The sequence below is a fragment of the Enhydra lutris genome, unplaced genomic scaffold (assembly GCF_002288905.1).
Source record: "Enhydra lutris kenyoni isolate GAN:26980312 unplaced genomic scaffold, ASM228890v2 scaffoldscaffold59, whole genome shotgun sequence".
Classification (NCBI taxonomy): domain Eukaryota; kingdom Metazoa; phylum Chordata; class Mammalia; order Carnivora; family Mustelidae; genus Enhydra; species Enhydra lutris.
This window is the reverse complement of record NW_019154143.1, coordinates 9,900,859-9,923,805: the sequence shown is the minus strand read 5'-3', so window position 1 is coordinate 9,923,805 and position 22,947 is coordinate 9,900,859. Positions and strand designations below refer to the sequence as shown.

The 22,947-nt window shown below is 49.4% G+C and overlaps 1 protein-coding gene across 2 annotated transcripts in view; it reads left to right on the top strand.

Moving 5' to 3' along the window:
• The window catches only part of LOC111158445 (potassium voltage-gated channel interacting protein 3), an 80,958-nt gene that overhangs the window by 40,045 nt on the left and 17,966 nt on the right, over positions 1-22,947 (top strand). The window contains exon 1 of one of the 2 annotated variants that reach the window (XM_022520466.1): positions 15,574-15,676. The exons of the other annotated variant lie outside the window; for it this stretch is intronic. Coding sequence (XP_022376174.1) covers positions 15,574-15,676 — 103 coding nt within the window. Of the gene's footprint in view, positions 1-15,573; positions 15,677-22,947 lie in introns of those variants that run through there. 2 annotated transcript variants of the gene reach the window in all.

Sequence of the window (22,947 nt, the reverse complement as noted above, 5' to 3'; positions counted from 1 at the left end):
CAAATCCTCTTCCCATTCCTCTTTGCCTTCAGAGCTGGGCTTGGAAGGGTTCCAGCTCCCCCTGGGAAACCAGTTCTGGGTCTTGGGTTTGGGATGGAGCTCTTCACAGTACGGCTCTCGCTGCCATTGGTGGCCTGCCCCATTATAGCTGTCTCATGGTCTGCCTCCCTCTCTGGAACATATGCTCCTTGAAGCCAGCAGCCACATGTGACACGTTTACTGCTGAATCTTCCAGGCACAGAGTAGATGCTCAGTAAAATATTTGTTGAATGAGCCTCTGCCTCCTTCTAACTCTGAAATCTTACATCTGTCTAGATTGAAGGAACATTCAAAAATCTCCTCTGGGGGGTGCCTGGGTGGCTCAGTGGGTTAAGCTGCTGCCTTCAGCTCAGGTCATGATCCCAGGGTCCTGGGATCAAGCCCCGCATTGGGCTCTCTGTTTGGCGGGGAGCCTGCTTCCCTTCCTCTCTCTGCCTGCCTCTCTGCCTACTTGTGATCTCTCTCTCTCTGTCAAATAAATAAATAAAATCTTAAAAAAACCCCAAAAAACAAAAAACCTCCTCTGGGTCTAGCTAACAGACTCCTCTGGCCCTGACCCCTCTCCCACGATGGCCATACAAGCCCTCTGAGAAGGGTCGTGTTGGAGTGTTGCTAGGGACCTCCTTGGAGCAAGTGCTCAGGTTAGAACCCCATGCTTCTGGAGCGCAGTAAGGCTGTGTCAGGATGAAACAACGTTATGCACGGGAGAGCCTGGGAGAAGGTCTGGCCCATAGTTAGCTCTTGGTAAATGTAGCTGCTATAATTATTAGTCCCCCGTTCCCTCCCCTCGCTGAGCTCAGAGAGAAGTGTGGACTGGCTGAGACTTCCCAGCCTGTGGGAAGGAGGCAAGGGTGAATCGCAGATCTGGGATTTTCAACCCGCAGCCCAGGGCTCTGGCTTCTCTCCTGCTGCTTCCCATCTCAGACCCCAAGGTTTGGATTCCCAGGCCATTCATCTGCATCTGGCTGACACAGGGCATCAGGAATCAGCACACACCTCCCTGAGCTGCCAGAAGCCACAAGAGCTGAGACGCCAGCACCAGGCATCTCGGGTGGAAATTCCCCAAGACACCCTTGGGCCCTCAGCTTGAGTACAAAGAAATGCTTATGTCCAGACTTCTTCACAGATCAGCAGCAAGGATGTGACTTCAGAGCACTTAGCATCAGTGTCATAAAACATGAGGATTGATGACCCCGTGTGACTGGGGCGAATGCCAAGGAGAACAAGCAGACTTGGAGTTGGCCAATGATGCTTCTTGTGTACAATTTGTGTGAAGGGCCCCAGCCTAGATTCAGCAGGGTGTTAAAATGACATGATACTAGTCAACATGTGCACATAGAGCCCTCCCACATGCTTGGGGATACCTGATTTTCATGACAGTGTAAAGGGGTGGGCCACAGGCTAAGGAATGTTCCCCCCACTTTGGAGATGAGGAAGCCAAGGCCCAGGGAGGTGAGAAAAGCAATGTATCTTAGGTCACAGAACCTTCGATATCCTGACTCCCCATTACCCAATCCTCTTGCCAACACAGAGAAGTGGAAAAGCTAAGTTCAGCTGAGAAAAATTAATTTACCCAAAGAAACATGGTGGACATTGTGCAAACTCTAGTGTCTGCGTGAAGTTGCTGAGAAGAGCTGTATTTGGCCTTATCCAGTCCTGTCATTCTGGGCTGGTTGGTTCCTCTACACTGGACCTGTATAAGTGTAAGAAAAGATGTAGGAAGAGATTGGAAGTCCTCCAGATGAGAAAGGGAATGGGAATCTTCTATCACAGGGACCTAAGGAGTAGGATAAGGGGCTCTGAGGACAAGGTGGCTTCAAATGTCCCTCTTTCCATTACCTGTTCAGTATTCTTAGATTCTTGTAAATCCTTGGGACGATACATGGGGATTTGGATATGCCCTGGGTGCAGGTAGAGACATGAAGAGAGATCCTCTTTTCCTGACAATGTGTAATCAAAGGTCATTGGGCAATCAAAAGAGAGTTTTCCATAAGTAGGTAGTAAGGGGTCTATGACTATATGACTACTATGACTCCATCTTGTGACAACTGGAGACATGTCCACATGTCAACAGCTCAGTTCTCTCATGCCTTCCAAGTCTGTCCAGACCACAAGAACCATGGGAAAAAAGGTTTGTTAAATTAAAGAACATGAAGTTCCTTTCCTTCCAGAGACCACTGGCCCTGTTTCTGGGATTCTCAAGATGCTGAGAGATCCCATGGCTCCTGTTAGGGGCAAAAACTTATTCCCAGAGGCTGATTCTGACATGAGAAACTCCATCTCTTTTGTACTTCTAATGGAATGTGTCTACTGATGACAAATTCTCTCAGTTTTTGTTTAACTCAGAGTGTCTCAATTTGCCCTTCATTTTTGAAAGACATTTTTGCTGGGTATAGGATTATAGGTTGGCTGGTTATTTCTCTTTGAGCACTTTGAAAAAATGTTATTCCATTGTATTTTGGCTTCTGTGGTCTTTGTCACAAAGTCTACCATCATTTGTATTATGTCCCTGAATGTCTTTTTACTCTGGGTGTCTTTGAGATTTTCTCTTTACCTTTAATTTTCAGCAGTTTGACCATGATCCTAGCTGTGATTTTCTTTGTATTTATCATATTTTGGATTTGTTGAGCTCATTGAAAATCTGTTTTGATATCTTTCATCTGTTTTGGAAGTTTTTCTGCCATTACATCTTCAAATTCTGATTCTGTCTCTTGCTCTCTCCGCTTCTTCTGGGACTCCAATTACAGTTGTTGGGCTTTCTGATTCTGTTTCTTACTCTGTCTCTGCTTCTTCTGGAACTCCAATTACACATTTGTTGGGCTTATTTACTCTGTCCCACATTTTCCTTATATTCTTTTCTGTTTTTTTTCCTCTAACATTCAATTGTAGTCCATTCACATTTATTGTAATTAATGATGTGGTTGGATTTCCATCTGTCATTTTGCTACTTTTCTATTTGTCTCTTTTTTGTTCTCTGTTCCTCCTTTACTGCCATTTATTGTGTTAAACATATATTTTATACCATTTTAATTCCTCTATTTTTAACACCAAATCATTTTGACTTACTTGCTTAGTGGATCTTTTAGGGATTATAATATACATTTTAATTATAACAATTTACTTCAGAATAATATTAATATAGTAAAATATAAAAACTTTCCTCCAATATTCTACTGCTTTCCAGCTAATTCCATTATTTCTGAGAAGACAGCTATTAATCATATCATTCCCAGCTTGTGATGTGTCATTTTTCTCTTGCTTTCAAGATTTTCTTTGTATTTCAACTGTTTGACTGTGATGTATATGGGGGGGATATCTTCATGATTATCATTTTTTGAGGTTTTTGAGCTTCCTAGATCTAGAGATTAATTTTTTTTTATCAAATTTGGGGATTTGGGCTATTATTTCTTCAAATGTTTTCTTTGCTTTTCTCTCACTCTCCTCTCTTCTTCTGGGACTGTCATCAGATTCATATTGGTTTATTTATTTATTTATTTATTTATAAAAGATTTTATTCATTTACTTGAAAGAAAACATAAAAGTAAATGAAAATTCTGAAGATGAAAAGTGAAATAACTGAAATTTTAAAATTCATTAGGAGGACTCAACAGCAGATGTGAGCTAGCAGAAAAAAGAATCAGTAACTTTGAAGATTAGTAGAAATTATCCAATCTGAAGAACAAAGAGAAAAAACATAGAAGAAAGGTGAAATGACTCTCAGATATCTGTAGGCCAATATACCAATATAAGGGCTCCTGGGGTGGCTCAGTTGGTTAACTGTCTGCCTTTGGCTCAGGTCACGATCCCAGGGTCCTGGGATAGAGCCCCATGTTGAGCTCCTGCTTGGTGGTGGGTGTCTGCTTCTCCCTCTCCCTCTGCTTATGGCTCCCCCTGCTTGTGTGTTGAGATATTCAATACTCGCAGCTTCTACTGACCTTTTGTTTTTTTCTTAAGCATGAGTCACATTTTCATGTTTCTTGGCATGTCTGCAACTTTTAATTGAACACTGGGTCAGGGCCATGAGCAACTTTATGTGGTAGATGGTGTCTGCTTCTTCTACGGGTCACCTGTGTTGTCAGGGCTGGAGGCAGTGAGAGACAGATGTGGGTTCCAGTTTGTTCTCACTTTTTCTCACTTCGTATCCATCCTTTTCCTCTATATTCTAGTCCAGTTGACCCAAATACAGCAACTTCAGGCATATGTAGAGACAATAGCCTTCCATGGACTTCTTATTCAGCTCCCCCAATTGAGTCAGGTCTCATTCTTATAGTAAACCTTTTATTCTCTCTATCACTCTCTGTTCTATAGCTGTATCCTCTATCAGTCATAGTGGTTCTGCTTCCCTGATCAACCCTAGTGATGCAAATTTCCAATTCGCTGTTAAAATTTAAGCTTCATCTTTTCATTTGTTTTGTCCATTTCTTTTTTATTATTTTTGGAAACATGTTAATTATAGTTTTTTTGAAGTCCTCATCTGCTAATTCCAAAATCTCCATCATATCTGTATGTTTCTATTAAGTTCATGATCAGCCACTTTTCCTTCTTCACATGCATAATATTTTTTAACCTCATGCTGATTGATGTGCTTGTTATGCATGTGAATGGTATGTTGTAGGGGTTCTGGGTTAGCTCCTCTCCCTTGAATTTTGTTTTGTCAGTCAATTAACCTTCTGGCAAACCACACTCATCCTGTGAAAGCTTGGATTTAGGCTTGTTAAAGTATATCTGTTTCAGCTTTTTTCTTATGTATAGAGTGTAGCTCTTCTTCTAAGTCATTGTCTTAATCCTAAAGTGTAGCCTTCCTGGGACCTCAACAGAAAGCCCAGGTTGTTCCCGAGTGAACTGGCTGGGCTCGACCTTCAATATTTCCTCAGAGTTGTATGACTCGTGAAATCTCCGTTCAGCTTTTAGTTCCCTCAGCCACTATTCTCTGCGAGCCCTCCTGGAGTCTCTCCCTGCTCATGAGCAGCCTGACAATTGACCAAGGACCCAAGGGATATTTTTGTAGATTTTGGGGGCTCTTCCTTCTCATTTCCAAACACCTGCCCTCTCAAATCAGGGCAACCTTAGCCATCCTGAAGTCTGATCTCTATTTCCTCCATCCAGTGTGACCACCAGTGCTAGGATGTTTTGCTGCTCAGCATTTTGAAAATACGGTCAGGAATAAAGAAGAAATGAAAGTGGGGATCATTTAATGTGATTCTCATGGATCATTGTCCTATATTAATTGATGTCCAGTGCCCACATATAATTGTTTTACATGTTTTGTACAGATTTTATAGTTATTTCCATTGGTAAGGTAAGTTTGATGTCAGCTACTTCATCATAATTAGAATTTTCCTTTTCTGCACTCAACAAGGCTGAGAGAGGTAATGCCATTTGTATAGTTAAAAACACAGATGTGTTCAAACTCACCTGTGTTCTTGCTTGGTCTCTGCATGTCAACAGGATATACAATGAATCCTTTCTCTGTGATAATAACAGAAGCTTTAGCCCCTATTGAATACCTCACATGGGTGAAAGTCACTGTTCTAAGTGCTTTGCATGTGCTAATTTATTTTACCCTCACACTTACTCTGTGACAGGTATTATCATTCCCATTTATAGTTGTAGAAACTGAGTCTTGTTGAGGCTTATTACTTGCCCAGGGTCACATGGCTAATAAGTGGAAAGGCCAGGATTTGAATCCAGGCACTCTGTCTTCAAAGCCTGCACTATTAACTAATATCCCACACTGTCATTTAAAAACAATCTTAAGATTTAAAAAAAAAAGTTTTGTTATATAGGCACTTGTGTGGCACAGTCAGTTAAGCATCCAACTCTTGGTTTTGGCTCAGGTCATGATCTCAGGCTTATGGGATCAAGCCCCATATTGAGCTTCATGCTCAGCATGGAGTCTGCTTCAGATTCTCTCTCCCTCTCCCTCTATCCATTCTGCTCATGCACACACACACACACACTCTCTCTTTCTCTAAAATAAATCTTCAAAAAAATTTCTTGTTATAAGTTATGAGAAAATCACTGTAGGAGCAGAGCCTTAAATATAGCTTTTCCTCCCAGGAATCTGCATTTGGAATATGTAGAATCTGTCAGCTTCCTTCATTTCTCTCAATGAAGTTCCCTCCTTTCCAGTCCTTCTGCCTCTACCTGGGTGCAGGCAACCTTCACCTTTCACCCAAACTCTTCCCTGTCCTCATCATGGGCTTCTCTCGCCTCCAGGCTTGTTCTTGAAGTAGCAGGGCCAGAGAGGAAAGGCAGGAAGCTAAGCAGAGGAATGCTGGTGAGGACTGGGGCCAAGAAAACCAGCCCAACCATTGAGCTGGAAGGTGGAGGAACCTATAGGTGGTGAGGAGAGCAGCAGAACAAACAGTTGGAGCCCTCAGTTGGGGCTTGAACAATTAGAAGAAAGCTCCCAGGCAAAAGACTGGCAACTGACAAGGAGCAGGCAGATATCAGGCAAGACAAGAGCCCCAAAGAGCCATTGTGGTCAGCACAGGAAGTGGATGGGTAGGTCGAGGTTGTGAGGCACATGACCCATCTCTCTGTGACACTGCCTTCACAGTACATTCAAACAACAGCTTTGCCTCGTACATGGTGAGCACTTGGTATACATCTCTTAAGCTTCAGTTTCTCCTCAGCTTCATGGCACAAAAACCTAAGTAATGGTGACACAAATGAGACCAGGGTTTAGTTTTCTCAAGCAATGACAAATCCAGAGGTAGGTAGTTGTTAGGTTTAGTTCAGCAATTCAAGCCATCACAATTCAGGAACCTATGTCCTTCTCTCATGGCTCCAGGTATAACCATCATAATCCATTCCACAAAGGATTGGAGAGAAATGACAAAAAAGGTAGATTCCATGGAGTCTCTCCCACTCCATTTAAGGTGGTTTCCAAGGAGCCCCACCCAGTGGCTTCTGCTTATATCTCATTGGCCTAAACTGTGTCATATGGCCATCTCTAGCCACAAAGAAAGCTGGGAAAAGTAGTTTCTCTGCAGAGGACATTGTTGCCCCCAACAAAATTAAGGTTCTGTTAGAGAGAAAGAAGGAAAGAACAAATCCCAAGTCTATGCAACCAAAAATCTCTGCCACAGGGGTACATGATGTTATTTCCTCCATAATTAGGGTCAACATGAAGATGAAACCAGGTAATTTTTGTAAAGCATCTAGCAGATACCTGGCTCAGACAATAGCAGTGTATATTCTCAAACTCAAGGAGCTCTTCTAATAGCCCATCTAAGGAAAATCCCCATGAGAAACTGACTCTGTAGAACGCTCACCAGGACCATCCAAAGTTAGGGCTCACTAAATATTTGAGGCATTGACTTGTATAAGTCCCACCCAAGGAGAGAGCATCAGCAGAGGCTGGTGAGACACAGTCTGAAGCCTTTTTAAAGCCCTGTGTTGGAGGAAGTGGACTCTCTTTACTTGGTCCTTGGACCTAGATACTCTAAGAGAGGGGTATGAATGCAAAAACTGTAGCTTGTCTGCTCCAATCTACTCCTTACTTAATCCCTCTTTAGAGAGCTGTGGTTCTAGCCCCAGGATCAGGTGTCTCCCTTCCCCCTTCTGTTACAAGTAGAACTGGGTCTTCTTCCTCACCCTGGGGGTGGTCCTGATTGATCTGAGCTATCATGTTTGCATTAATTAGGTTAGATCAGGTGTTGTAGCAATGAGACTCTCATAGCTCAGTGGCCTAAGGACAAAGTTTATTTCTGTCTCCTGTGACCATCCTGAAGTGAGTGCTCAGGTTGGTGAGGGGCTCTACTCCATGCAGACATTCAGGGCCCCAGTGATTTCCACCTTGTGGCTCTGCCAACTCTTCGCTATCCAAAATTTGGAACTGAATTCAGAAAATTTGCTAAGATACCTTTCACTCATGAGTTCTCACACTTCTTATCCAAAACTCAGGACTCTCATAGATTTGGATGTGACATTACGCTACTCATGACCTGACTTACCAAAATAACTCTCACATCTGAATTCAGAAAACATATGGATTTGGATAGTGAGGATTCTTGGGCTACCCATGCTGCAGTGGAAGGAGAAAGCTTAACTAGCTACCTTAGTTCTGTTCTCTGGATCCACCACCTTGCCCCTTGTCCTCCACAGTCCCAGCCTTGTCCTCCATTCCCTGTCCATTTCCCTCTGGGCCACATTTGAAGTAGGCATTGGGAAGTGTGTCCTCCTCTGGAGCCATAGAGTTTTCCAAGTTTTCTGCTAGTGCAAGTTGGGAAGGTCAAGAGTTCTTGTGGATCTTGATTACTCACAGGCTTTTGGGGCCAGACTTCTGACTTCTACCACAGTATAAATCCCTCAAAGACTTGGTCATTTTCTGGTCCATTTTCTTCCAGTCAGTTCTGTGTTCAGTAACCACTACCAACATTCTTTTCTGAATATAGTTCTCCTATAGTTGCTTTATTTCTTGGCTTCCTTCTTCTACCCATTTCTGTCTCTCACTTGAGGCCATCTTTGTTTGGCTGATAAATCTGAAAAGACCTTTGAAAAACATTTTCTGCAACAATCTTATTTCTACTGCTTGGTCCAAGTGTTTGCTTTGCTAACATTGTGAAACCTTCGGTACCTTGTGTCTCTCTCTTCCTTTCTTCCTCTATTTTCAAAATAGCGAGCTCTCCCCTTATTATATCTTTTTCTTTAAGAGATTTTTTAAAGTTTATTTCTTTCTCCTTTAACATATCAGGGTGAATGTTCTAGCGTGGTGGGCGGTTCTGTTCCATGTAGGTCATTCAGGGACCAAAGTCCCTTCTATCTTGTGGCTCCACACCCTCCTCCTCTTCCAGAAGTGTCAGGATCTGCATGACTGAGACTGGTCATTGACATGTCTGGGTTCCTGCCAGTAAGAAAAAGAGAAGAGAGAATGATGAGGCTACTCATTTATTGACTTAAGACCTCCATCCCCAAAGGAGTACCCATCTCTTCTAATGTTATGAACTTACTCATATGGCCACAACTAATTGCAAAGGGGTCTGGGAAATGCTGTCACCACTGGGCAACCATGCGCCCAATTAAGGCTTTTTTACTTTAGAAGAAAGTAGAGGAGAATGAGTTTTGGTGTAGAGCCAGGAGTTTCTCCTATAGTGCTGGTCTCATTCCTCTTGCCAACAACAGATTTAGGCATGGCATGTGAAATAATTCCAGTCAAGAAACACTAAGAAGTGTTCATGGGAAGCTTAATGGGTAAATTTTTTTTCACTATTAAAAAAAGACATAGGAAGAGATGATCCCATCTTTCCCAGGACATTGTCACATCAAGATGTGATGTCTGGAACTAGGCATCCATCTTGTGTCATGAGAGGAGCAGGTTGTGGGTAAGGTTAATGCCTTGAGGCTGGAGATGTAGGTAGATACATGAACCCAGGTCCTTAATGATACCCCCAGATCTGAGCTGATTATCCCTGGAGCCACCCTCGTGCTGGACTTGTGTGTGTGACATGGTGCATTTCCTAACAGTTTAAGTTAAAGGAATGGAGGATTTCTGTTACCTGTAGCCACAAACCTCCCACATTTCATCTGAGGTTGGGCCAGAGCAGAGACTGTGTGGATGGGTTCTCTGTGGTCCCCAGAGGTCTGTCTGATTGGAAGATTTGGGCAATACCGTAAGGTAAAGTAGACCCCTTTGGTGTCACTTGGTGTTTCTGGCTCTGAGGAAGTGGGCATCTCCAGGAACAGGGTCCCTCATGCCTGACTTGAGAGGCTTTCGCATGTCACCAAGTGACTCCATTTTACAAAAAGGAAAGGGAAGCTCGGAGAAGTGGTGTGCCTTGGCCAACTCTGCCAATAGATTAGGGTTGGAACTAGGGACTTGGCCCTGGTTCTCTTGGACTCCCAGTCTGGTGCTCTTGCTAGTGATACCAGAACAGCCTCTGCTGAACTAATTAGAGGAATATCATCATCTGATATCCCATTAATTATTTTATAAATACACTGAGGCAGGCACTAATTATATATTCAGGAAGCTTACCATCTGGTGGCAGAACAGAAACAAATCAATGAATACATAAATAGCTAAACTCACATTACAAAGAGGGAAGGGGATGGGGGGCATAGCAGAGCAGGGACTAATAAGGGGAGCAGGTCAGGGAAGATACTCTGCAGAAGTGATATTTAAGTTGAGACCCAAAAGACAAGTAGGCACTAATTAGTTGGGTGAAATGGAAGAGGAGGAGGAGGAGGAGGAAGAACATTCATGGCTCAGAGAAGAGCATGCTCAGAGATCTGGAGAATCTTGGGCCCATTCAGGTAGCTGTAGGTGTGGCTGGGGTCATTTGAGCAAGAGAGAGGAGGAAGGCTCTTACCATGCTGGTGTAGAGGGGCATGACAGGATTAAATTGAAATCATAGGCTGTGGAGCTGGAATGTTTGGGTTCAAATTCTGATGCTGTGTATTAGGTGTGTGCTCTTAAGCAAAGAATTAACCACTCTGTGCTTCAACTTCTTCCTCTTATCAAGCCCCTACCTTATTGGGATCTATGAGAAACGAAGAGTGGTGTTGAAGTGCCTGGTGCATGGTGAGTGCTTAGTAAATGTCAGCTGCTCTGATGGGCCATATTAAGGATTTTGGTCTTTGTTCTATGAGTAATGAGGGTTGCATTGATTAAGAACCTTTTGGATGCAAGGAGCAGCAACCCAACTCATATTGGCTTAAGCAACAATAGGGAGATTTATTGGCTCACATAACTGAAAGATACAGGTTTAGGTGTGCCATCAGGCACAGCTGGATCAAGGCATAGAACATTGTCAATTGGCTATTTTCTTTTATTCTGTTTTCCCAAGAAATAACTTCCTTCTCCAGCTTCCTGTTCCCACATGGTGGCAGAATGGCCATTTAGCTGCCACAGTGAACAAGAGTGCCCCTCCTGTTTGTCCCAGGGCCAGTCATGGAGGTCTCTCTCTGAGTCCCAGCAGGTACCCACCCATGAATAAATCACTATGGCAGTGGAGGGGTGGTATGCAGTGGGAAAAGAGGAATTGGTGTTGGTTGACCAGTTATATTGCCAAAGCTGCAAAATCACAAGGCTGCCAGGGACGGGGGTTCTACAAAGGAAATTGGGAGGGCTGTCACCAAATCAGGGAGAAGAATGGCAAGCAGGCAAACACAACCAGTGTTGAGTCAGACAGCCACTAGAAGTTTTAAGCAAGGGAAAAACAGGATCTTATGTCCATCTTGAGATGAACACTCTCGTTGCTGAAAGAGGGAGACACAGGAGGAAGATGGAATGGAGATGGGGAGAGTTGCTGGCAGCTGACAGCAGGAGTCCAGGAAAAAGGGACAGTGGCATGGCCAAGCTCGTGGCAGTGGAGCCAAGATGGATAACAAAGAAGCACAGTGCTAGAGTTTGTCGGTAGACTGGGCAGGAGTGGGACAGGAAGATTCCAGGCTAAGCCAGGGTTTTGGTTCTGAGCAGCTAAGATTGAGCTTGAAGGAGGAGCAGGTTTGGGGGAAGGAGGGGCAGGTTTGGGAGAAGCCTGACAGTCTAGCTCTGAACATACCGCATGTAAGAAGCCTTGGAACATCCATGGGGAGGAGTCCTAGAGGCATTTCTTTGGGATGTGGAATTCCACTTGTGGACATTCTTGTTTGGTTCCTAGGAAGTATGAGAAAGAGAAATAAACTGAATAATGACTGTTTTGCCTAGTAGATTGCACTAGAACCAAAGGGGGCCTGCCCTCTGGGAGAGTTGAGACAGGAGCCACTTGCTGAGCTGTTTGCTGGGCATGGGTCCCTCAAACAGCATGTGTGTAGCCCAGTCCCTGCCTTAAAAGTCAAAAGACCTTTTAAAATCCTTGGGCAACTACGTGGTCAGTAGGCTGGGGCACCCAATTAATGTTTGGTCAAACAGACAGGTCCCAACCCACAAGAGCTGACAGCACAGCTGTGGTGAGAGAGGAGAAGCACGGGGTGACATGGGAGATGTCCGGGCAGACAGCCAAAACACGGTGCAGAATGGCCCGGCCCAGGCAGCAGAGGCCATGGCAGTTCTGAGGAGAAGGGGGTTGGTATAGGGCTGGCATAATCTGGGAAGGCTTCCTGGAGGCAGAACTGGAGTGGTAGCAGTCTTCCAGGCACAGGAAGACCATGACCTCAGGTGTGGGATGCCAGGCTAAGTTCAGGGAGTGCCCCAGACCACCCCAAAACAGCTGGAGGTCCAAAAATTTTCTAAACCAGGACATCAAGGCCTCCAAGACCTTCCCAGACATCTTGAAGTCTTCCAAGAGAGGGTCTGGGGCTCCCCAGCCCTCTACTATCACTCCGGGTAGAGCAAGCTGCTACACATTGTGCCCTGTCTTTCCCTACTTCCGTGGCAGTCTTCAGCACCCTGAAGGGCAGGGATTTCTCTGTCTGTGCCCCTCCCCCAAGACAGGGAGCTGGCAGGGATCACTGTCAACAGCCAGCATGCTCCTTGCCACAGGAAGCACTTGGGGGATGTTGGGGAGGGCACAGCTGGGAGCTAGGGAAGGGAGCTACAGCCAGCTGGGAGAGGCCTGGCCTGGGACTTCATGGGTGTGGGGAGGATGTATAAGGTCTGGGGGCTTGTCTGCCAGCTTCCCTGTCTAGGTCCCATGGAAGCAGGGAGCGTGATGGGGCCATCAGCCCAGCCTCAGTGGACCTGGTTGGCCCCAGGGCTGGCAGGCCCCAAGATCGTGAGTGAGCGGGGGAGTCAGCTTCCCATCCATTAGGCCCCTGGCCCAGGCGGCTAATGCCGAGCGGACATTCTGCTCTCATCCCTGGTATCCACTTAGGCATCGTTAATATTTTACGCCGCAGAGCCAGGGGATCAATGTCTCATTTATAGCTCAGTGTTTATGAGCAGTCATTGAAGTTTTTCCAGGGAAGATGCTCAGGAGCATCAGGGGAAACTGAGGCAGGAGAGCAGGGGTGGACCAGCTTCAGGAGGACCCTCCGCATGGCTTCTTTTGCTTGCTCAGTTCTCTATCTGCCCCCCTCCATCTCATCTCATCTGGCACCCTGAACACACCCAGCTCCAAGAACACATCATAAGAGGCCATCCGAGCCCATGACACAGGCCAACCCTCGTCTCCCTGGATCTTTTACAAGCCCCTGGAGAGGTGGGCTTGTCATCCCCATTTTAGGAAACAGGCTTAGAGAGGTTAATGTATTCTTAACCAGACCATTGACTGAGGACTGGTGGCAACGGGCTGGGACACAGGCTAGATTTTACTCAGCGTGTAAGTGTGTAAATTAGGAGAGTCTTGAGCCTTTCTAAACTTACACACTTTAGCAACTCGTGCTCCAACAGAGCTGTGTTCTCTGGCTATCATTAGCGTCTCTGCTTAGAGTTCTTGGTCAGTGGAGACTCACCGCATCCCACTAAATGCAATTGAAAGCTGTGCATTTACAGTTCTTTTTTTTTTTTTTTTTTTTTTAGATTTTATTTATTTATTTGACAGAGAGAAATCACAAGTAGGCAGAGAGGCATGCAGAGAGAGAGGAGGAAGCAGGCTCCCCACTGAGCAGAAAGCCCGATGTGGGGCTCGAACCCAGGACCTGGGATCACGACCTGAGCCGAAGGCAGCGGCTTAACCCACTGAGCCACCCAGGCACCCCGCATTTACAGTTCTTTAAAAATATCTCCAATAACTCAGACTTTTAACCAGGTGTGTTAAACATTGAGGTTGAACTGCACCAGCCAGAAGAAACCCAGCAGCCTCTCTCCCACCTGTTTCCACTGGAAACAGTGCGGTATGCTGGCCCAGCATCTGCTCTGGAATCCAGAAGGCCTGGGCTGCCCCTTGTCCCTTCCCCGGCCCAACCTCTAGGCCTCGGTTTTCTTAACTGTAAAATGGGGACGAGAAATGCCCACTGGGGCAGCCCTTACGGATTACGAGTAAACCTAAAGGCTCGGTTCCTGTACCAGCTTCAGAAGGGCCCTGGTCCACGCATGCTGCTGTTTCCTGCCCCACCCAGGCACCTGTGCCTGGGGTGCAGTACACGTTCAGTATTGGCTGAACGAATGACCCAGTGGGTAGCAGAGACTCATACCGGGAAGCTACTATTGTTCAGACCCTACGTCCAAACAGGCGTGGAACGGGGCTGGATTTCCCCCTCCACTAAGGCAAATGGAGAACTTCTAAAGAACTTGGGAGTTGGAAGCAGCCCGATCCTTCTCCCGCTCTAAGCCCGGGGCTGGCGAAGACACCCGCAGAGCGCAATGCCCGCGGGAGGGCAGCAGAGAGCCACGGCTCGGGCCTTCAATTCCGGGAGTTGGGGGACTTGGAGGATCCCCGGCTCCGCCCTGCCACGCCCCCTTCTCTCCAGGTCCTTTCCTATCCCGTGCCTCCAGGCTGGAAGAGAGTGATTCACAAACGAATTAGCGCTCCTGTGCACTGCCAGCGCGTTGGACTTCACATCCGTTTAGCTCTTTCCCACAGCCGGAAAGGCAGGCGGGCACCAGCCCCTCTGTATGTAGGAGGAATCGGCAAGTCCGTGACTCGACCAAGGTCACGCAGCAAAATCAGGAGTGGAACTCAGTTTCGTAGTCTCTAATGCCAAAGCCCACACTCCCTCGAAAAACCTGGAGCGCACGTGGGTTTCCGGAACTGGATAACTTTGGATACCAACTTTTTCATTTCCAGTGGGGGCCAGACCAAGGCCAAGTTCAGTCTCGAGCCGAGACCTGGTGGTGTGGGAAATACCCCGGGGTGAGAGGGCTTTCCCGATCCCCCGAAGGTCGGCTCTGCCTTGGCGGGCAGGGCAGGGAGCGGCTGTGGCAGGCTCCGCACCCCTCAGCAAGGAGTACGGATCCCCGAGTCCTCGCAGAGAGCGATGCTGCGGCTCCCTTCCCCTCCAGTCCCCGGCTCCTTCCCCAGCCACTCAGCCCCCACCCCACACAGGCAGGTGGGTGAAACCGCCGACCTCTTGGTCTCAGTGGGGCTGGCTGGGGGGTGGTGGCCGCGCGCCAGGCTCCGTTTGAGGGCTGGGCCGCACGGGGCGGGGCCACCTCCCTCCGCCCCTTCCCGGGCTCGCGCGGGCGGGAGGGGGCGCCGCAGGGGACGCCTCCCCGGGTGGTCGCAGCGCCTAGGCCAATGAGCGCGCGGATAGCGGAGATGAAGGCTGGGGCGGCCGGGAGCGCCCGGTACCCCCGCCGCCGCCGCCGCCGCCGCGCCCCGGTGCCCCCGCGCCCCTGGGGCTGGAGACTGGGCGAAAGAGGCGCGGCGCCCGCGCCGGCCATGGAGGCGTCTCTGACCCGCGCCGGCAGCCCGAGCTGCGCTCCGCGCCGCCGCCGCCGCCGCCGCGCCTCGAAGTTTGCCGGCTGACTCGGAAAGTTGCGCTCGGGCTCTGCCGCCGCGCGGCGTCCAACCTCCGGGCCTGCCCGGTTCGCCGCCGCAGCCGCCCTCCGCGGGGCCCGGACCCCGTCTACACCCGCAGCCCCGCCTGCCGGGGGATGTGAGCCGCGGCCTCCCCAAGAGGCCGGGCGGACTGCACCGGCCCGGGCGCCTCCCGAGGCACGCGCGGGCGAGGGGCACGCCCCGGCCCCGGGCAGCTCGGGTCGCCATGGGCATCCAGGGCATGGAGCTGTGCGCCATGGCCGTGGTGGTGCTGCTGTTCATCGCCGTCCTCAAGCAGTTCGGCATTCTGGAGCCCATGTCTATGGAAGGTAACGCGTGGCCCCGTCCGCTCCTCTGCCGCGGCCAGTAGTGTTTGGGGAGGGAGCAGCAGCGGAGCGCGGGTCTGCGGACCCGGCGAGTGCGGTCCTTGGGCGCCCAGAGCTCAGCGGCATTGGCCGCTTGAGCCGCCGCCCCCTCCGGACTCCAGAGGGCTGGCCTGGGACTGAGGGGATGGAGAGGCCTGGGGCCCCAAGGAGCCCCAGAGGGGTTGGAGCTGCGGTGCTTGGGGTGGGCGTGAGCGAGATGCCTGGTGACACCCTGAGCCATCCTAGGCCTGCCAGTCCGAACTGCCCCGGGTGAGCACAGCCGGATCCGGCCTCCGGTTGACGGGAGGTGGCTCAGGGTGAAGATGACTGGAAGGATCCCCAGCCTAGGGTACTTGATAGTGGCAAGTAATGAGACCTCAGCCACATCTTGGGGCTGCCCCTTTTGCCTCGACTCCCATCCCTAGGCATGGCTCAGACCCACGGGATCAGTAACTAAATCCTGAGGCGCCACATTTCTGTCCCAGTACAATATTAACCGAGGAGATATACCTACCCTTCAATCAGACAGTGGACAGCCTCCCTGGGACCCCTGAGAGGTGTCCTCCGAGCTGCTCCCCAACCTTCCATACCTCCTTGAGACTTCTGGGCAGGTTAGGAGGAGGAGCCCCTCTAGGGCACACCCATTCTGAAGGGGACCTTGACCTCCCAGGGCTGTAACTTCCCGTCCTCCCTGTTGGAAGAGGAGTTTGCAGCCCCATGCCTCTGTACTGCAGGGAAGGGGGCCAGCCTGTCCTGTTCTTGTTACCTATGCTCCCTTGCTGTCCTCTCGGGGGAGGATGGACATCTTCCTGCCGCAGCACTCTGCTGACCTTGCCAGGCTCCAGCTCTTGGAACTGAAACCCAGAGGTCCAGGCAGGCAAGGAAGGCAGACTTTGTCTTTGCTTCTGAACTGCGTGGCAGCCCCTCCAGCCTGAAGATGTGCCTCAAACCCCTACAAAGGGACAGGAAGGGGCACAGGGCCTGGAAGCAAGGCCCTTCCTCCATTTTGCCTTCAGAACCTCAAGCTGACTCTTTACCTGAAGTCCATGGCTATGTGCCCCTAAGAAGCCGTCAGGCTCCATCACACCTTTCCTAGGCAAGTCCATGGGGCCCAGAGAGAAGAGATGTGATCAAGGTGTTTCTGAGAGATGCCACCAAAAGCTTTAAATTTTATGTGCAGAGGAAAATTGCCCAAGCTGGGCCTGCACTTGTCTGGATGCTGAGCCCGGTAGGGAATCTATGACAGGGGATTTAGTGGGAAATGCATTTGCTTGGGATGGGGGTGGGGGGAGCATCCTGCACTGCTGTAGCCCTGAGGACCTTTGCCTCCTGCAGGGCATGGGGCTGTCCCACATGCCCTGTCCTTTGCCATCTGGAGTCTGGGGAGGGTGTGCGGGGTGTTGGTGCTTAGGCAAACCATGCCCCCCCTACCCGCCACATTGATCTTCCCTGTTTCCAGGACCCTCCTGGGCCGCCAAGGAGCCAGGAGCACCAGTGGTCTCATTCTGCTTGGTTCTGCAGAACCTTCCGAACTGAGCCCAAGCCCCTCCCAAGTCTGGGCCTGTGAAATTTGTCTTTGTGACTTTTAAGGATATGGGATTTCTTTACAAGGTGGATAGTGTGCACTGGACTACAGAGGCTTTCTTCAGCCTACTAAAAAACTCACTTCAGGCTATAGTGAGTTTCCCTTTCCTGCTACAGTTGCCCTTTCGTGCCCCTTAGGAGTTCCGATGCATTGAGGCAGTGGGAGAAGTGTGGACCCTGTGTCACCCAGGTCTTCGCTGGGGTCCTGTCACCCACACGTGCTGGCTGTAAAGCTCCCTTAACCTTTCCTGGCCTCAGTTTTGTTACCTGTAAAGTGGGCTGTAGCAGACATGTAACTAACTAGCCACTGGGGCTTTAAGGCCTCTGGCACCATTCTTGGCATGTAATAAACGCGCAAACTTTGTGGACCATTCGCATCACCAACAATTAGCAATAGAGTGATGACTCGTAGTAACAGGACTGATTCATGGTTGGAAACATTCTCTCACTCAAACAGGCCTCCCCTCCTGCCTCAGAGGGAGGGACTTCTAAGTTCCACATGTTGCCTATTGTTGGGGGTCCTGTCCTTTAAGTGCCTGGAAGAGTCTGAGGGACTGTCAGATGGGCTGTCAGGAGCCCAGCCTGGATGGGAGCAGGCACCGAGAGAAGAGGGCTGGCGCCTGGCTCCCCTCAAGTGTGCGTGCATCCGCTTGTGTGTCTCTTGTCTTCCCTGAGCCTCTGTAGTTCCCATCCGTGAGCCGCCAGAGTTACGATGCCCCTGGGATTGTCAGGAACTAATGGATCTGGGTTCTAGGGATGCAGCCTTCTAGAAGTAGATGCAGATCATAAAAAGCCCTTAGTCTGCCCCGGGTCTCCTGTCCCTCTCTGCCTCCAGATGACCCTGGGCGGAAATCCCGGCCGGGTTCCGCCACTAGCTTACCAGTTGACTTTGGTGCATTTAACATTCTTGAGCCTGAATCGCCTCAGCTGTAGAATGAGGATAAAAGCTTATATTCCCCTATGCAATTCACAGAGGTGTGGTGAACTAAAGCACTTTGGAAAAGTGAAAAGCAGAACTCAAGGCTAAGGGGCTCACAGGGTGGGGCACAGCGGCAAAAAGTGACCATGGGCCGGAAATTCTTGGTGCTCGGTTTGCAAGCCCTGATACCACATACCTTTTTGTCCACCACATCTGGGCCTAGGACTTGACTTTGGTCACTGCCTCTTATCTCGAGTCGGATTTCCTGGATTTCCTAGATTCTGGATGAGTTAACTCAACGGAGGGCAGTTTTGCTCTCTCATGGACGTTTGGTAATGTCTGGGGACATTTTTGACTATCACAGTTGGGGAGAGGGGGCTACTGGCATCTCGCAGGTAGAGGGCAAACATCTGGCAATGAATGGCGACTGCCCCCAAAAGAAAGAATGATCAGGTCCAAATGTCCATAGGGAGGCTGAGAAACCTGGTTCTGGAAGGAGCACTTGGGGTGAGGTGGCCAGGGGCTGGGACGGCTGCTTTTCAGGCCTGACTCAGTCACTGACATGCTGTCATTAACTTGGGCCAGTCACTCCTCTTACCTGAGCTTTGTTTCCTCATCTATATTGGGGTATTGGATTGGAGGCCCATCTCCCCTGGGAACTTTCCCTCACCCCTCTGGCTCCCCGCCCCTTTGGGTTGTGTTATGATGCCGTTCTAAGATTTTCTGTGTCCCCATCCCCACCCCATATGGACTTTCCGAGAGGGTCAGCGACTGTGTCTATATACTTGTGGCCCCAGAGTGTGCTCAGCACTGCTTGGCAAACAGCAGGCTTTGAGGAAGTGTAAATTACATGCCATCACTGGCACACACTTATTGGGCACCCTTTGTATGCCAGGTATGTGAAGCTACCAGGAGCACAAGTAATTTAGGGTCTTGGCCCTCCTTTTAGGACACCCCTGGGCAGATGTCCTCTGAGGGGAGGACCCCTCTAGCTGGAGTGGGGACAGAGAAGCTGAACTGTGACAGTGGGGGTAGAGGTGGGTGAAGAGATAGAGGCGTGAAGGGGAGAATGGGGAGTACCCAGAGGGAGGTATGTACGCCCTGACCCGCCACCCCTGCTCTTCCCTCCTTGAGGTGGCCCCTCCTCTCTTTGTGTGTATCATGATTTTGTCCTCCACAGCAGCAGGCCCATCCTAGAGATGAGGGAGCTGAGGCTTGGGGAGGGTAAGTCACCTAACTGTGGCTCAGGTGGGTGGCTCCTGTAAGGCAGGGAGGTGGCCTAGAGCCTGAAGCCTGATGCTGCTCTATGATGGGAGATTTGGTCCAAACCCGCTCCCTCCCCAAGTCAGTGCTTACTTGTTGCATAGCTGGTGGTTTCAAAGTGTCTTAGCTATGGAATCTCCAACCGAGTCTTACTTGGAAGCCCAGTTCCCCCGACAGACGGAAGATGCATTGCTGGCATTCGCAGGGGAGTCTTGCTCCACAGTGGTCCCCAGGGCTCCTCGGAGGGACCTCCGGGTCTAGGAGTCCCCTGACCATCAGGGGCTGTCCACAATGGCTGGCTCCAATCCCTCTTGCCTCGCCGGTAGGCCAAAAATGGCCCTCACCCAGGACCTGGTGCATCTTTGCTCAGTGAATTAAAGATTTGTCACCACCTTTTCCGAGCCCCTGCAGGTGGGTCCTGCCCAGAGGAGGCTGTGTGGCATGGGGTCTGCTCCCTGGGAGGAGAGCCCCGTTGGAGATTTGTCAGCTTGCTGTATAACACGGGGACCTCCCGCTTTACAACGACAACTTTTTTTTAAGAACAATTTTTTTTTAAGATTTTATTTATTTATTTGACAGAGAGAGAGAGAGAGATAACAAGTAGGCAGAGAATGGGGGGGGCGGGGAAGGCCCCCTGCTGAGCAGAGAGCCCAATGCAGGATCCTGGGATTATGACCTGAGCTGAAGGCAGAGGCTTTAACCCACTGAGCCACCCAGGCACCCTTAGAACAAAATTTTTAAAGCCTCATTCTTTTCCTCCTTTCACAAAATGTTTGTTTGATGGAGAGGTTCAATCTTGGTTGCTGAGCCCCTGGTTATCAGTGGGCAGGGGTGAGTAGTGTCCAGGACCGGTCTCCGGGGGTCCAGGAGAAGGGCTGCGCCCAGGGAGAGGTGGAAGGGAAAGGGCAGAAGCAGGTTGACTTCACTGTCTGGCAGAGCACAGCTCCTCGGTGTTCTAAGGAAAACTGTAGCAAATGGCTATTTAGATCCATTAGTTGTCCGTTCCGCCTGTAATTGCAGCAGGTGGGTGTGAGGCCGTTGGCAGCTCCTAAGAGATCTGGCAGTGTCTCCGCCCAATCAAACCTGAGGGATGAATCCTTGGATTTCTCTCATTGATGAGCCTGGAGAAGTCTCCAGTGTCCCCTGAGAGCATGTGGGTGCCCAGGATCCAGCCGGACGCTGTGGGAGTCAAGGTGAAGCCAGGTCCCCTGCCCCCCCCCAGACACCTCCAGACAGTTCTATGACCTTTCCTTGGTGCATATGTCTGAAGAGGGGGTGAAAGTGGGTGGGGGGGGTGGGAGTGGAGATGAGGGGGTGAGATCTCTCTTCCTCTTCTTACAAGGCCACCTGTCCTACTAGATACCATCTTACCTTAATTACGTCCAAAGCTGTATCTCCAAATAGAGTCACATTGGCTTAGGGCTTCAACATGTGAATTTTGGGGAGACCCAGCTCTGGTCCATAGCACTGGTAAACAGAAATATGCACCTGGCAGGGAGTCATAGCCAAATGGAAGAAAGTAGAACAGAGATGGGGGATACATAGGAATGGTGGGGGCAGCACCTGTGAGAAGGTGACATTTGAGGAGACAAAGGAGGTGTGAATTCTGAGGGAAAAGCAGTGTCCTCTAGAAGGACTTTGCCTGGTGGGCTTGCGGGGTACAGGGGATCGCAATGGCTGAAGCAGTGGGAGTAAAGGGAGAGACTGGGAGATGAGGTCAGAGCCGAGCTGGGGAGGGGCAGCAGTGGCAGTGGCGGTGGTGTGCGTTCATTGGTGATTTACTGGTTATTTTTGTATTCAGAGCTTAGGGGAGGTTGTTGAACAGAAGAATACACAGGATATGCTTCCAGCAGCTTCCTCCAGCACTGTTTGAAAACTAGACCTACAGGACCCAGGGCAGAAGCCGAGCTTCAGGCCTGGAGAGATGCTGGAGACGTGGACCCGAGGAGGGACGCAAAAGTGGGAGAAGGGGTCAGAGGCGGGAGTTGAGGGTTAGAGCTGGCCGGCCATGCCTGTGGGTTGAGCGCTGGGAGGAAGGTCTACACCCAGAGTTTTGGCCGAAGCACCCAACAGGACAGAGTTGCCGTCCCGGGAGCTGGGGAAGGCTGTGGGTAGAACAGTTTGGGGAGGAAGATCAGGAGCTCCGTTTGGAAATGCTCCATTTGAGAACCACCTAGACATCCGAGTGCAGATGGCAAGCGGAGAAGAGAGTCTGGAGCCTCGGGAGAAGGTAGCCCGCAGCCCTCAGCTGAGTCTTGACTTTCAAAGTAGCTTTCAGACTTTGCCGATTTCATGAGTGTCACATTTTTCCTTGCTGTTCTCAGGTGCGTTTTCCATACTAATGATTTTGAACACCTCTTCGTGTACCCCTCAGCTTTTTCAGTTTGCTCACCTCTGACTTGCCCATGGATGTCCTTTGGCCATTTCTTTTGGGACTGCTGTCCTTTTCCTTTCTTCCAAGTGTCCTATTTTGTCCAGACCAGAGGTGTGTTCTCGCTCTCTTTTTCTCTTGATCTGGGTACTCTAATTACTTCTTTAAAAAGACATTTTATTTTTTTATTTAAAAAATTTTATTTATTTATTTGAGAGAGAGAGAGAGCTCGAGCAGGTGCAGAGGGAGAGAACCTCAGCCGACTCCGTGCTAGGTGCAGAGCCCCACCTGGGGCTCGATCTTAGGATCCCGAGACACAACCCAAGCCTAAATCAAGAGTCTCATGTTCAAATGACTGAGCCACCCAGGCACCGCTCTAATTACTTTTAAGCATTTTAATTAACTTCTAGCAAATTCAAATATATATTTGATCTGTGCATTAAATAGAATAATAAATGCCAGTGAACTGATCCTCCCCACCCCCGGAACTAGAACATCACTAGCCTGCCTCTCTCTGAGCTTCTCCTCTCTCCCACGCTGCAGAACTTACCACCGGCCAGGTTTGCACTTGTCATTCCTAGATTTTTGTTCTTATTTACCATTTTATTTCTTGGGTATCCCTACAAATAGTTTGGTTATTCTTGGTTTTGAATTTTGTAACAAATATGTGTTACCGTCTGTTCACTGCTGTAGGACCTTTCATGCAGTGGACGGCCCACCACAGTCTGTTTATCTGCTCTGTTGTCAGGCTCGTGATTGATTCAAGCTACTGTTATTGTAGAGAGTTGGGGTGTCTGCTCTCCTGCCTATGTCCTGGCCATTGTTTCTTTAACACACAGTTCCTGGGATAGGGTTACCAGGCTCTCGGGTATGCAAATATGTGCGACATTAGCATGGAAATGCAAATACTTCCCCACGGTGCATACCTGTACCAGTATGCACACTCACTAGGATGCTTAAAAATTACTGTGGACCTCCCTTCTCTCCCTAGCCAGCACTTAACCTTGGTCAACCTTCTCCCCCCGCCCTTTCTTTTTTAAGATTTTATTTATTTATTTGACAGAGAGAGAGAGCACAAATAGGGGGAGCAGCAGGCAG